Source organism: Channa argus, chromosome 12 (genome assembly GCF_033026475.1).
Source record: "Channa argus isolate prfri chromosome 12, Channa argus male v1.0, whole genome shotgun sequence".
Taxonomy (NCBI): domain Eukaryota; kingdom Metazoa; phylum Chordata; class Actinopteri; order Anabantiformes; family Channidae; genus Channa; species Channa argus.
Window position 1 is genome coordinate 2,689,221 of NC_090208.1, and position 14,564 is coordinate 2,703,784.

Consider the following 14,564-nt stretch of genomic DNA (forward strand, 5'->3'; position numbering starts at 1 on the left):
GTATTTTAACTTGATTAGTATTTAAAGTAATTCTTCTATTTGTATAGCGTTTTTAATGTAAATACTTGCAGTTTTATTTCAGTATTAAGCTTGTGTACTTTTACCTCTTAAAGTATTTTAAACAGTATTCATTCAATCAAAAATGAAAATTATTTATGAAGAACAATTAATCCAAAAAAGACCTCAAAGTACTTCACAGTGAATCTAATGATAATAAAAGGATAAAAACCATTTGCTTAAAAGCTGAGGTATAAAGACAGTACTGAGGTCCCTGTTTGATGTCTGCTGCTGGACTAAAGAACTGGATCCTGTTGATAACATGAAGGTACAAGTTTAGTCCAGATTTGTTCCACATGAGCCTCATAAATACAGTTTCTGCAGAAATCTGCTTCAGTTTAATTCATGGACAGATTCAAGAACCACTTCAAAATGAAACATCATCAACATTTTGTGGTGCAGTTGTTCAGACCTGCACCAGATTTATCAGAATGTCTTTATATTTATTATATTTATTTATATTTATAGACTTTATATTGTCTCCAATAATCAGCTAAATTCAGCAGAGTCCAAAGATTCATTGTGCAGAAAATCTAAAGAGCAAACAATAAATGTTGATCCTGATTCCAGTTGGAGCAGAGCTTGTATATGCAGTAGCTTTTTTTCCCTGTTTATAGTTGCTGAAACTTTACTGTCACCATCATTCACATATTCTGACAGGACAAACTCTGATTTCATGCTGAACTTGCATTTTAAATCATTTGAGTTAAATGTGTCTGACATTACTGTTTGTTACAAAGAGATTTCCAGGCTGAAACTTAGTGTCTGCATCAGAATGGACTCTTTGTTGGTGGTGGTCTCTCTCCACTTTTATATTTTATTTTTTCATTACATTTTATTGTATTTTAATTTGAATTTTTTAACAATGACCACAACAATGTCTGAAGTTTCCAACCAGGTCGTGCTCCTCCAGGAACTAGCACAGATGACCAGAACAAAAGGTCCCCAAAAGGTTACTCAGTGCTTCATTCAGGTTGTGAATCAATTAACACACCTTCAATTTTAACACAACCTTGACTGTAGCATGTGGTTTTATTGCGTCTCTTGCATGACAAACATTTTACTGATGATTCATTTCAGCCTAGTTCTGCAAATCTTTCTCCTCACTTGGAGCATCGTGCCTGTACGTTCCAGCATCACCACAACAGACACCACTCTGTTAGCACCTACACAAGAATAATGTCCAACAGTCCAGAGATAATCTTCAGATAAGAACCACAAAGTGTGCTGCACATTTTGGCTAGTGGAGAATCATTTCTCAGATGTCAGATAGAACTTTAGGTATTGTTATCAATTTTCAGATATTGAGATTAAGATCCAAAAGCCTTAGGAATCAGGTTTTATTATATTAATTTTATTTTTGAGCAGTCAAAAGAGTGGACAGCAGCTACAACTAAGCACCACCTTGCCTTTTTTTTTTTTATTTAGGGTTGTGCATTGTTTAGTTTTTATTCTGATACCAGTTATTCCTATCCACTTTGGTTCTGATTGATCGCCCTGTTTAGATTCCAAAACATAGTTTAAAGAATATTTAAAAAGTTAGAAAACATAAAATATCTATTCTTCTATAGTTTGTTTCTCATTCTGGTGCAGATTTGGTAAATGGTCCTCACTTAAATACCACTTTTCTACCTTATTATTAATACCCAAAGCACGTTACACTGTTTCTCATTGACCTGTTCGCAGACACAAACAGATAGGAGAGAGGTTATGCAGCTGGCCCGTACACTGCAACTAAGTTGAGGGTCAGTGTCTTGTCGGAGGACACTTGTGACTGGAGGAGCCAGGAATAGTGGACGACTGCTCTACCTCCTGAGCTGAGCTGCAGTATGTTGCTACCTAATTGTGTTTCCATGTTCAATGACAAAATCAAACACCAGACCTTAGTCCAATAGCTCTGCATTTCACTTCTCGACAACAGAAACCACTTTATAAATTGTATTTGTCATTTGTCATAAATGAATAAACCACAACGCTAAGTGAAAAACAAAAATAATGCCAGCACTGAAGTGCTGAGTGCATTATAATTTTGAGTGTCCCACGTACAGGACCTTGACACTTATTTGAACTTGTGTGTTTACAAACCTACTATTTGTAAAGTAATGTGTCTCTTTTGGAACAGTGAACGTACAATGACAACATACAGTGAATTGCATAATGTACACGCTGAATTAACTATGAGTGTGTAGAGAGAAGTTTCAGACATCAGCTGTACTTGGAACCAAACAAAGGATCATTCTTGAAAACGATTTCCTTTATAAGTTGCAGACATTTATTGTTGCTTTGAATTCGTAGTAATGATAAACGTAATATTTAGTATCAAGTGAACACGGAATCAGCAAAGTGAAAGGGGTTAAAAGTGTTGGATGAGGTCTATGTGTCACTTGGTCCAAAAAAAAAAAAAATCTGTTAACGGTGAGGTATGAACAGGTTGGCACCTGAAAGGATCACGCTACAGAAGGTCAGTTTATTAAAACCATAACCAAAGATGAATTAAACGATTTGCTGTAATGAGACATGCACCTGATACATTGTTTGCTTTGATAAAAATGGGGAATTAAAAATCAAGACGAATATTAAAAACAATTGGCTGGTGTGGTGGAAAAACATTGTGTTCATTTGTAAGCACCATATTTAAATAAGTGCAGAAACTGTTAAGATTTGTTTTTTAAATGTCTTAAATAAAAGGTCAATTAAGGTTGATGGGCAGACAGGAAAAATGCCACTATTTTAATAAAGTTGTACTGTAAATGGAAGAAAAACTTGGAAACATCCTACCGATTTTAACAGTCCTTCATCGTTGTGTCTGCAGCCACGTAAAACAAATACATGCTCCAGTTTTTTAGTATTATATCTGTTTTTTTTAGTTCTGGGACGCAAAGCAGAACTTCAAATTTCACCAACTGCCTCTGTCCAGTTTTCACTGGACAAATCTAAAACGTTTTTTGTTCGTATCGTTCCAGATTTAATCTAAAACCCGAAAGACCGGATAATACATGGACCCTTGACTCTCGTCCTCGTGTCTTTAGTCTCTCACTGAGGCCGTTTTGACCCATTCGTTTTGGGCACTGCTCACCTCTGAAGTTAATAAATTGCTACCGTTTGGTTTTTGGAACCACTTGCTGGTTTTTCTTTGGGAATGGGAAGAGTGGGGAAGCACATCGTGTTATGCATAGGTTCCCCTAGACCAGGGTCATAACACAAGGGAATAACTTATACAAGTCATACAATTTTATACAATTTATAATAGCCTCAGGAACGTTTTCAGATTATCAACAACAAGGTGCCATTTTTATAACATCTTACATCAAATATGACAGCAATTACATTTTATTTTGTTTTTTTAATTATACATATTTTGTGATCAAATTATTAATGAAATATCTAACCCAATTCTAGATATAAAAGAAAAGGCAGACAACTGGTAACTTTCAGAAACGTTATAAGTATTTTGTGTAGAGTTGTGCACAAACTGAAAATTAGACATGTTGGGCCCTGTTGCATCTGTGGTTTAGACTTTTTTAGCCACTACTGTACAACAGTCCAACACGACTGCTATCAAAAAGGTAACAATGAAAAATGATGAGCTCCTGTCTCTGAGTGTGTTACAAAGCACAGTGATAAATTAATTAAGAAATACAATTCTTACGTAATATAAATAGGTTTCAGCCACTTATCAGCCTCAGTCCTAGTCAACAAAATATCAGACCATAAGCCATAGTGCTAATTTTAAATTGGAAGAGGTTATAAATAAAAATATTTACATGGTAGAATAATGTTTGACAAATGTGTTCATCAGTGTGGGTTTATGTTCATCCTATGAGAAAGAAGACATCCGGTATTTAAAAGTGCTCACAGGGCCTAGAAACGTTCACTTTGTCTTACAAGTAGTGAAAGCTTTTACACATTGGACACAGCTGTATTGGTTTCTCCAGTGTGAAGACGCTGGTGGTATTTCAGGCCACTTGGATGAGTGTACGTTTTTCCACACTGATCACACCAGTACGGTCTCTCTCCAGTGTGAACACGCTGGTGGTACTTCAGGCCACAATGGTGAGTGAAATGTTTTCCACACTGATCACACCAATATGGCTTCTCTCCCGTGTGAATTCGTTGGTGCTTTTTTAGATTACCGTGGTCTGTGAAGGCCTTTCCACACTGATCACAACAGTAAGTTCTCTCTCCAGTGTGAATACGTAGATGTGTGTTTAGGGTGCTGGTTCGAGTGAAGGTTTTTTCACAGTAATCACAACTGTACGGTTTCTCTCCCGAGTGAACGCGTTGATGTCGCTTTAGGGTATAGCGTCGAGAAAATACCTTTCCACACAAATCACACCAATAAGGTTTCTCTCCAGTGTGAACACGTCGGTGGCCTTTCAGGTCACTCAGTGCCCTGAAAGCTTTCTTACACTGGTCACAGCTGTACGGTCGTTCACCAGTGTGAACGCGTAGATGGACTTTTAGAGCCCCTAACGCAGTAAAAGAAGCGCCACACTGATCACAACTGTATGGTTTCTCTCCAGTATGAACACGTCGATGGGCTTTTAGAATACTCAGTGCAGTAAAAGCTGACCCACATTGTTCACAGCTGTACGGCCTTCCACCTGAATGAAGGAACTGATGGTTTTTTAGACTATATTTCTGAGAAAAAGCTTTGCCACATTGGTCACAGCGGTAAGGTTTCTCTCCACTGTAAACTTTTTGTTGAATCTTCAGGCTGGATTTTCTGGTGTGATGTTTGGGTCTTGTTTTTCTCTGTTTTTAAAGTGACACACAAAAGAATGGAAGAGTTAGATTTCCTAAATAAAGACAGCAAATCTCCAACCTCAGATTCTCTTTCATTTTTTCGATTTCTTCTCATTGGAATGAAAGTGGTTGTCATAAGCAATGAATCCAGTAGAGCTGCATTTTACTTCCTGAGTGCAAAACTGAATCAAAGAATGGTCAGTAAGAACCATCCATTTCTCACAATCATATTATTGCTGAGTGCATTACAATTCTAATTATTTCGAGGGCACTAATTTTCTTAAAGGAAAACATTCAAGCAACTTTTTTTTGATAACATGAAATAACATTAATGCATCTGTAAAGAGTCAACTCTTTTGCACAATCATCCAATATGACCTCTGAAAGTTAGTTATTGCTGTGTTAAATCAAAACAAGGAAAAGGAACAAAGGCTGCTGTGAGGGTAACCAGCTATGAAGAGCAGAGTCCAATGTTCTCACGATGACCTGCAAATTTTGTGGGAACATTAAATTTGACATTAGTTAACTAGTTGGTTATGTAGCTAATTTCAAGTGCTTGTAGCACCACAAACAAATTCCTGACCAAGGAAACTGACCTTTAACCCATCTCTGAGAGGAAGGGGAAAGACCCCCTTCTTTCCTAAACATTGTCTCTAAGAATGCTAAAATCAGGCTGCTTAGACCTAAATCACAGTCTCTTCATTGAGACCTGTCCTTCTGACTGCGTCCAAAGTGGCAGAAGAGGACGACGACAACAGCCTGGTGATAAGCATGAAACCCACCATCTGCAAAGACTTGGATGAGGATTTGAACATGGCGTCAGTTAAGTTGGTGTTTACTCTCCAAACTGTGAATATTACGTAGTTCTCAGACCTAACCTATCCTGGATGTCCATATTAATATATATATATATTTTACTCATATTGTTATTTTATTACTACTGTCCATCTTTTATTTTCTCTCAGAGGAGAATGAGAGGAGGAGGACACCAATGGCAGAATCAGGTGAAACTAACAGCAGTCCGAGACATTTCTACATGCACACTCACGCCCCCCATTGCTGTGGATTAAGACCTGCTGCACTGGTGTACAGCTAATGAGAAGGATGAAAAAGTTGGCACGAAATGTGTACTGCTGTCACTATTAGCCTTCTTCAGAGAGCTCAGACTTTTCATAATAAATCTGATGAACTAAACAAGCTCATTATCCTCCTTAAAAAAATGTCCTTGAAAATGTAAAAAAAAAAAAAAACAAAGAGGGAAAAAAATAATGTAAAGATGTGATGAGTGACACACCGACTCTGACTCACAGGTGACTTTGTATCAGTGGACATTGTAGTGAGGACTGATATCAGTCATGTAGATTCAGTTACACATCCCACCCTCGTCTTCTTTTGCAACAATAGAGACAAAAACCCAAAACTGTTATCAAATATCAGCAAAACTCATTTCACATATATTGTTGGAGGGAACTAGAACTGGGACTAGGGAGGTAGACAGTCCTGAGTCAGGAATTATGAATTATGACATTTTTTATGTCATGTTTTCAAAAACTAAATACTAATGACTGAACTTAACAAGACAATGTTTGGAATTAGCTCTAAATAAGAAAGAAAGTGTAAGAAAGTTTTTCCTGATATGATCTGTAACCTTGATCTAAAACCGGATCATACACGGACCCTCGAGTCTCGTCCTCGGGTCTTTACCCCTTAAATCATTAACACTGACCTGCTGATCGCTGGGACCAGCGGGGTCGCTCCTCGGGGATTCAGGGTCCTGGTCCTCCTTTATTTCAACCTTGCGGTGAACCTGGTCGATGAAATCCGGGTGCTGGCTCTCCTCTTTAATTTCGTTGCTGCGCTGGTTCTGGTCTATGAAATCTGAATCTTGGTTCTCCTCTTTTATTCCGTTTTTGCACAGGTTCTGGTCGGTAACCTCCGGGTCCTGGTTCTCTACCTTAATTCTGCTGTCGTTCTGGTCCTGGTCCTGGTCGATGGCATCCGCCCCATTACTATGACTGGCCGCCGCCGCCATAATGTCTCAAAGTTACATTCGTGTTCTCGCGGTAATTACACGCTCTGTTGGGATCAGAAGAGACCGTTTGCTAAACTCCACCCCTTAGTTACTGTTGCTAAGGTGTGAAAAGACGGCTCCCTGATTTCAGACTGAACATGTTTAAGTGCAGGACTTTGTGGACTCCCAGTGCTCGCGTGGCTTTACTTTGGTTTCCTCCCACAGTCCAAAGACCATCACCTGTCAGCACATGGTTGACACATAGTGATACATCATCATTTGTCATAAAAGACCATATCATAACTTTATATTAAAACCACCAGGTGGTATTAATGTTGTGGCAGTGTAAGTTATAATATGTAATTTAATTTTTTATATATTTTCTTTGTCCTTTTGGTTTATCCGGTGAGTTCAGTGTCGCCACAGCAGATCTTTTGCCCGCATGTTGATTTGGTGCAGTTTTTACACCCGATGACCTTCCTGACACAACCCCCCCAATTTCTACCAGGCTTTGGACCAGCACTGCATGGATGGGGATGGACTGTCGGGGGTTCACTGTCTTTGCCATGTAAAAATAGGTCATCATTAAATTTGATAAGACAATCTGAATTGTAAATCAGACCCCGTGATTTAAATGGGTCCGAATGAATACATTTAAAATTCTACTTTGATATTTAGGAATTATCAATACATGCATATTTGTAATTTTTTTCCATTACTTCCAAACCTTAAGAACTTACATGTGCTCACACTGAAGCTGCCTCCTCATCCTCTCTGACTATGTTCAACCTTTATTCAAAACAATGCAAATCAATCAATTTGAAGTTTCTATTTGCAACAAAACATTGTTCAAATTTGTAAAAGACCAACAACAGTGAAAGAGCAAACAAATTGTTTGTCCCACTGTTAATCACTACATGAGTATTTTTACTCCTTTGCATTTGCATTCCAGTGCATTTGTCTGTAGAATAATATTGTGCAATTCAACTACTGTGCAGTAGAATCAGGACCACAGCTCCCAGTAAACACAAGTCAAGATGACAGGAAGCTGGTTTGAGTTTATTTAACAGGATAACTGTTGTTTTAGTTTTCTCTGATTTCTTAAATAATTCTCACAGTCGCAGTCTTTGTGAGGAACTCAGACCAACAGAATGTCAGTTAGAGATCATTAGAATTTTGGTTCGGGGAAGAATAGTGAAGAAAAGGGACACTTAAATATACTGATGATACTTTATACTGTAATACATTTAATTTACTCGATACTCGATTAAAACCTTATATGTCCTGCTGGAGTTTGGGCGTTTGTGTTTTGAATATTCAGACTCTTTAACGCTTTTAGTATCACAGACTTTACACCTGCTACTTTCTCGTGGTGTCAGTCAAATTATCTGTCTCCCCCCTCATTCCCTCTCTCCTCAGCATCCAGATGGACAACAAGCCTGGGAACAGCCATCACCTTCTCCATGTTGTGTTTCAGATTCTCCTGCTCATCAGCTACCTTCCCAGTTTCTGAGAGGTTCTCTGCTCATCTTGTTTCACCATTTGTGCTCGTCAATTAAAACAATCCACCAAGTACGCTCGAAGTTGAATTTATACATATCCATTATGTTGTGCTATACTTCTGGTACTCATTCCCTTTCTTTGTGCTAGTGCTCCCAAACATCATCTACTGGTCTGGAGCTTTACAAGACAGAGTCCTTTCCTCTGCTCCAGACAGTACTACCAGCCCTAATCATCCCACCTCTTTCCCTCTAGAATTGTATTAAAACCTTTTAAAATTCATTCTCTTCTTCTCGTGTTTACTTCTAGGTCCATCATTAAAATAAAATTCACAGTCTACTGTTGAAATCACTGATTAAATAAAGGTCATCAACAATGTTCAGAGAAGAAATGACTGAACAGGAAACTTCTATTCTTGTGGGATCATTGTGTGACTCCTCTCCTGCACAGCTGTTAGTCACTGCTGGATAATCAGAGCTAAACTACTGGTGGATGAAAGAAGACTCTGCTCTATCCAAGGTGAACAGCAGCTCACACTGCAGTGGAGAACATGAACGTCTGCTGCAGGAACCCTGGATGTCTGATTGAACAACTTCACTACTCTACACACTCTGCTATGTGGATTATTAGAGGAGCTTTAAGATCAGACTGTGTCTAAAATAATTAATTCTTTATAGACATTTGTGTCAGACACATGGTGGAAATCAGGTGTAGTTTTGAGGTATTTATAATAATTGGAGACAAATAAAAAGGAGAAAGAAGGAGGAGAAAAATAATTAATTGTATTCAGGGTGTTGTCAGAGCTGGAATCTTTAATTCCAAGACCGCACTATATGGTCAATCAAACCACGTATCCCTGAAGGGAAAAATTTCCCTTGTACTTCTTGTGGTCCATTGGTGAGTTTGTTGTCAGCTACTAACACTCCTGCCAGGAACCAAGAACCATCCTGCTGACACATCAACGGACCTCCAGAAAACCCCTGAACAAAGAGGAAAAATGAAAATGTTCAAGTCCAGTATGGTCATTCTGACCCTGACCTCTGACCCTTTAAAGGACCAACAGACACTTTGATAAAATACAAACACACACCAACACACTGTGTGTAGGAACAATAATAATAATACTAATCTGATTATTCACCTGCTCCAGTGTCAAAGCTTCTGTACAAATGCTGTCACTCGATGTGTCCTCACAGTCTACCACAGAGGTCTGGAATTCCTGCAGAACTTGTTCCTCTAAAGTTGGGAGAATCAGAAAATGGTGACAAGTGGCATCAGAAGCAGGTTGTAATTATCTCTCTAACTTTACTATGTTTGATGGAAAGAGGTGAAATGATGCAGACAGTTAACATTACTGTGTCAGACTAGTGTCAGGGACTCACCCCCTCCTGCCCCGGAGCTCCAGCCTGCAACCCAGCACGTGGAGCCCACACTGAAGTTTCGTCCGGTGTCCACACAGATGGGCAGGATGGAGTCGGACAGGGGGGCGGGGGTCGCCAGATGAAGGGCTGCTTCATTAGACCCAGTGTGGTTGCTCAGAGTGATGTCTGTCACATTCAGTTTCACCTCAAAGGGGTTGGAGCCGTTCTGTTTCAGACGACCCAGGACCACGGTCCAATCAGATGCTGTGGCTGAACTGAGGGAGATAACATGAGCTAAATTAGGACTGAGGAGAACTCAACACTTTAAAACATGTGAGAACATGACTCCAGGTGTCTCACCTTGAGAAACAGTCGCCACTGCTCAGCACAAAGTCCTCGTTCACCAGAGTCCCACCACACACATGACGTCCATCCTTCTGGAGACTTTTTTTTTAAGAAAAGTAGGAAGAAAATGGCCTAATAAACCAACATTTAGTTGTTAGTGCTGACAAAAAATTTCACTTTCACCATAAACAATTTGTGCTTTTTAGGTTGGATTCAAGTAGACACCAGATCATTTTTTTCACGCTGCAACATTTCTAAAAAGTAACAACACTTTTTGTTTAGAAATTGTAAAAAAATGTAACTGTAAAATAACATGTTTTATTAAAACTGAGATTAAACCTCAATAATACACAAACACATTATGTCATGTAAAATACTTGTATTTATTATTTATGTTTCCATGTAACATGTTTATGTCATTAGACATTTTGATTCATTCAGCACTTGCAAAGGGTTTAATGCCACTTTTCTTTAGCAGCATCTCCCTGATGCCCACACAAACTATACAATATCCTGATGATCTGATATTTCTATCCAACAAATCTCTGAAGATAATTTTAACCAAATCTGACATTTGAACAGGTGCTATATACAGAGGAGAACAGATTTTTTTACTTTTACATTTATTATTAAACTCATATCTGTGACAGACATGTTTATGAGAGAGAAACCTTATGAATGTCTATCCAAAAGTTGAATCATGTCAACAGGTCTTTTTTTTTTTGGTCAGAAACGTTTTGCTACTTATCCAAGCAGCTTCTTCAGTCTGAAAAAAGTGGCTGGGGAACCCAGTTATATGCTCCAGAGTAGCCTTTGTTCTACCATGGCCTGTTAAGGCGGAAGGTGGAAACAGGGTGGAGTCATCAAGATGTAACGATAATGACCCTAACTCCCTGAACCCCTAAGATGGTGGTTGTTAGGTGTGGATGTGTGAAGTGGTCTTGATCTTCCTGGGGACGGATGAAAGGGCAGGATGAAATGGGAGAAAGGTTGTGCCTGATGCCTCCTCCTCTGTTGACAGAAAGATTCTCCATGTGAACATAAATGGCGTCACATACTTTGGATAACCAAACCTGGATGAGCTGTGGTTGACAGCTGCTACATGACACAGAGACAGACCCACTACAAACTGAGGCTCTGGCCTCCTATGAGTATCTTTTATAAACAGGAAACAGTCTGATATCACTTTACTTTTGTACTAACAGAGATAAACTAAACTTTTGGTAAAGTCAAAAACTGTTTTTGATGTTTAGTTTTCTGAAGAAAAACACACGTGGAAAATGTTTGGACATTTACTCTGTTACAGTAAAAAATATCACTAATATTAAACAGATAACAAAAATGAATTTTGTCTTAACTCAGTTTGAAAATTTTTGTCGTTATTTCCCCGTTTGTCCTCACTTGGATCTTTAGAGATCTTTGATCTGCAGAGCATTTAACTGCTTCATTACAAATACATTTAAATGACTAAATTGTGGTACTTTTCCCCTGTTAGTATTAGACCTATTTTTACCTAATTAAAAGGTTTTACTTGTTCCCCAGTGTTTCCCTCACACAGCAGTAAGTAGATCTGAAACCTGATTGGTTCAGGTGTGGACAGTGAGGAGGTTCTTACCTGGTGTCAGCAGAGTCAGCAGAGTCACCACACACATCACTTTGTAGGAAGCCATCGCTGCAAGTGTCAAGTCCTCACATCTGACATGGTATAAATACCTTGTTCTCCCCCCTCCCTCCCTCAGACACACCTCTCTCTGCTTCTTTGACAAGCAATAGATCACATACAATCATTTCTGTGTTAATGTTTCCCTCTTTTCACCAAACCAAGTTAAAGTCAAACAAACTTGTGGCCCCCTATTTACAACCACCTCTTTCCAATGAACTCCAGTAGATGTGTTGTTTTTTCTTTCTTAGGTTTCACCTTAAAAACCTCATCTTAAAATTATAACCTTGTAAAAGTGGAATTCATTGCAGAGCTGCTGTATTGGTTTGCATTATATACAGATGCAGGTGTAGTGGAAGTGCATGTTTATTGTGTTGTGTAATAATATTGTAATAATTTCACCTTTGATTATGAGCAATTTATTGTTTTGTGTTGGTTTTTTATAGCACACGCATGAGCTGAAGAGCAGCACTGTGCCAAACCATTTGACCAGTGACCTTCTCATTTTAACAAATTTAGCTCATAGACTATAACAATGTTCAGGCAACTTTCAAATGAAAACAGTTTTCATGCAATGGCCTGTGACAGAAAGCTGCTCATTTACTGTTAGGTTAACATAGGAGTCAATTATACACCCTATGCATCACATGCAATGTCAAAGGGTAACTTCAGTGCTGGTATGAGACACAAAAAGCAGAATGTAATAACTCTACAAATAAAAATGGCTTGTATTCATTTTTGCAACTTAAGGGTTTAAGATCAAAAGATGAAAGTTCACAATTTCAACTTTGATTTGTTTGGCACCTTTCACGGCAGATCACACAATTGATCTCATCGAACAGCATTTGAACATTTGACTGATACCCAGATACCCTGGTTACAGTAATATGGTTCTAAATGACTAATGTTGGTTTTAACCTTGGGTTTTATCGTTTATAACAGAAGGCCAAGTCAATTTGAATCTGACAAAAGAGAGAAAACAACAAAAGACAAAAAAGAATTAAACAAAGAATAAAACCACAGGTTTGCTGAGCAACATCCACAGAACAGGTGAACAGCTGATGATAAAAACACTGTGAGAGCTGTGAAGAAAACCCTCAAAACAACAGACAGTGACATCAGCCACAACCTCCACAGAGCAGTGGTGAAAATATCCCAATCCACCATTTGAAGAAAAGGAGTAGAACTACAGAGGCCTCAGCAGAAGTAAGGTTAAAATCCAAGTCAGGTTAAAATTCAAAAGAAAAAAAACTTCACAAAAAGCTCAGAATGAAAGTTTTATGACTGATGAGTGAAAAATGAAGCTCAGCCAAAGTGATGGGAAAACCAAATAATCTGCTAATTGTAAATATCATGAAATAAAAGCTCAAATTCTGGACTTTCATCTGTTGTGAATATTTTATCTTCAAGGCAAATGTCTTCATTACAGTATGTTTCATTAGTGCAGCAAAAAATTAATGAAGTCGCCTTGTTCTTCCAAAACTGTTGGTACAGTATCAGCTTATGCAACATAGAGCAGACAGGCTCCTACTACAATTACACTGTATTATTTTTCAATTCAACTTTATTTATACAGCACCAAATCGCAGCACAGTCATCTCAAGGCAATTTACAAAGTAATATTAAGACGTTAGAGAATTATAGAGAAAAGCCAACAAATCCACCTTGTGAGAGCAATAAGGTGACAGTGGAGAGTGAAGAAACATTCATTAACACCAGACTCAAGGTGGGCAGACATCTGCCTCGAGCGGTTTGGGGTGAGGAGAGAAAAAAAGGTGGAAATATGATGTAGGAGAGAAAAACTTTGTCTGATGTCTCATGTGTGATATCTGTGTGTAGAAGAACAGGACATGCTTTAAAGTTTGCGTCAGTAAAGTTAAAGGAAACACATGATAAAAGAAACATGGAGAAAACGGGTTGAATTAAGTGATAAGTTAATGTGTTATTACCTGTGTGACTCAATAATTATGTCTGCAGGTTCAAGACACACAATATTCAACAGTAGGATGGAAGTACAATCATCTTCCATTAGGGGGCAACATGTTGAGCCCCTCTTAGCTGGTTTTAACTGGTCCCAGCCAGTTTCCAATATCCTTACATGCTCCATCTAACAAGCTCCAGCCCCAAAGTGCTAAAAAACTAATACATCACATATTGACAAGGGGAGGACCCCCCCCCCCCCCCACACACACACACACACACGCTTGGCTTGTTTGCATAACCCTACTTTGGGGCTACTTTGACCCATCAAGTTAGGTTATAGAAGCAGCTAGTTTGATGATTCAACGCAACTTATATGTGTAATGTGGGTCGAGTCTGTGTAGGATGTTTTTTTTTTTAAACTGTATTTGTCAATGTGTTTGGACAATTTCTATCAACTTACAAACTTTTTACTAAATTACTGGAACTATTACATTTTAAATTTTTTTCCGACACTTTTATCCAAAGATACTTACAAGTGAGGTACCAGGCAGTCAAGGAAAAAGTCAAATTTTTTCCAAAAGTTAACAGTAATAAAATATGGATGCTACGTCGAAACGTCGCCTTGCTGTCAAGGAAAGTAATCGCCAGTTTAGCTTAATCTAAATAAATCTTACTAGACAGGCACAATTGCTGCATTTCCTCTTCTTAAGATTGCAGTTGCTAAAATTTTTTATCTTAGACGAGTTTAGTATCTTGGAGCTATCGATCAGTTAAAGAGTATTTTCCGGCTCCCTAGACACAGTAAACTCTGAGTAAACTCTGAGTAAACTCTGAGTAAACTCTGAGTAAACTCTGAGTTTACTGAGTGATGATCCCATGACTCAATAGAAAAGAAATCTCCACAACAGCATAAAGCTGTAGAATAAATTCACGCTTCCCCCAACAGACAATACAAACACAG

General features: G+C 38.4%; 1 protein-coding gene across 1 annotated transcript; it reads right to left on the bottom strand.

Annotated features, from left to right (window-relative positions):
- Nucleotides 1-115: 115 nt before the first annotated feature.
- LOC137137005 (zinc finger protein 271-like) lies at nucleotides 116-11,695 on the bottom strand. Its single transcript, XM_067522857.1, has 5 exons — nucleotides 11,636-11,695; nucleotides 9,697-11,031; nucleotides 9,456-9,550; nucleotides 6,530-9,294; nucleotides 116-4,812 (listed from the first exon to the last, which is right to left on the bottom strand). Exons 4-5 carry the CDS (start codon nucleotides 6,833-6,835, stop codon nucleotides 3,958-3,960), a joined length of 1,161 nt encoding a protein of 386 aa, XP_067378958.1. The 5' UTR covers nucleotides 6,836-9,294; nucleotides 9,456-9,550; nucleotides 9,697-11,031; nucleotides 11,636-11,695; the 3' UTR covers nucleotides 116-3,957.
- Between the last annotated feature and the right edge of the window lie 2,869 nt (nucleotides 11,696-14,564).

Coding starts and splice junctions, on each gene's coding strand:
- LOC137137005 (XM_067522857.1), bottom strand. CDS start 6,835: ATGGCGGCGGCGGCCAGTCATAGTAATGGGGCGGATGCCATCGACCAG. Junction 4,813..6,529: donor CTGGTCCCAGCGATCAGCAG/GTCAGTGTTAAT, acceptor CTTTAAAAACAG/AGAAAAACAAGACCCAAACA.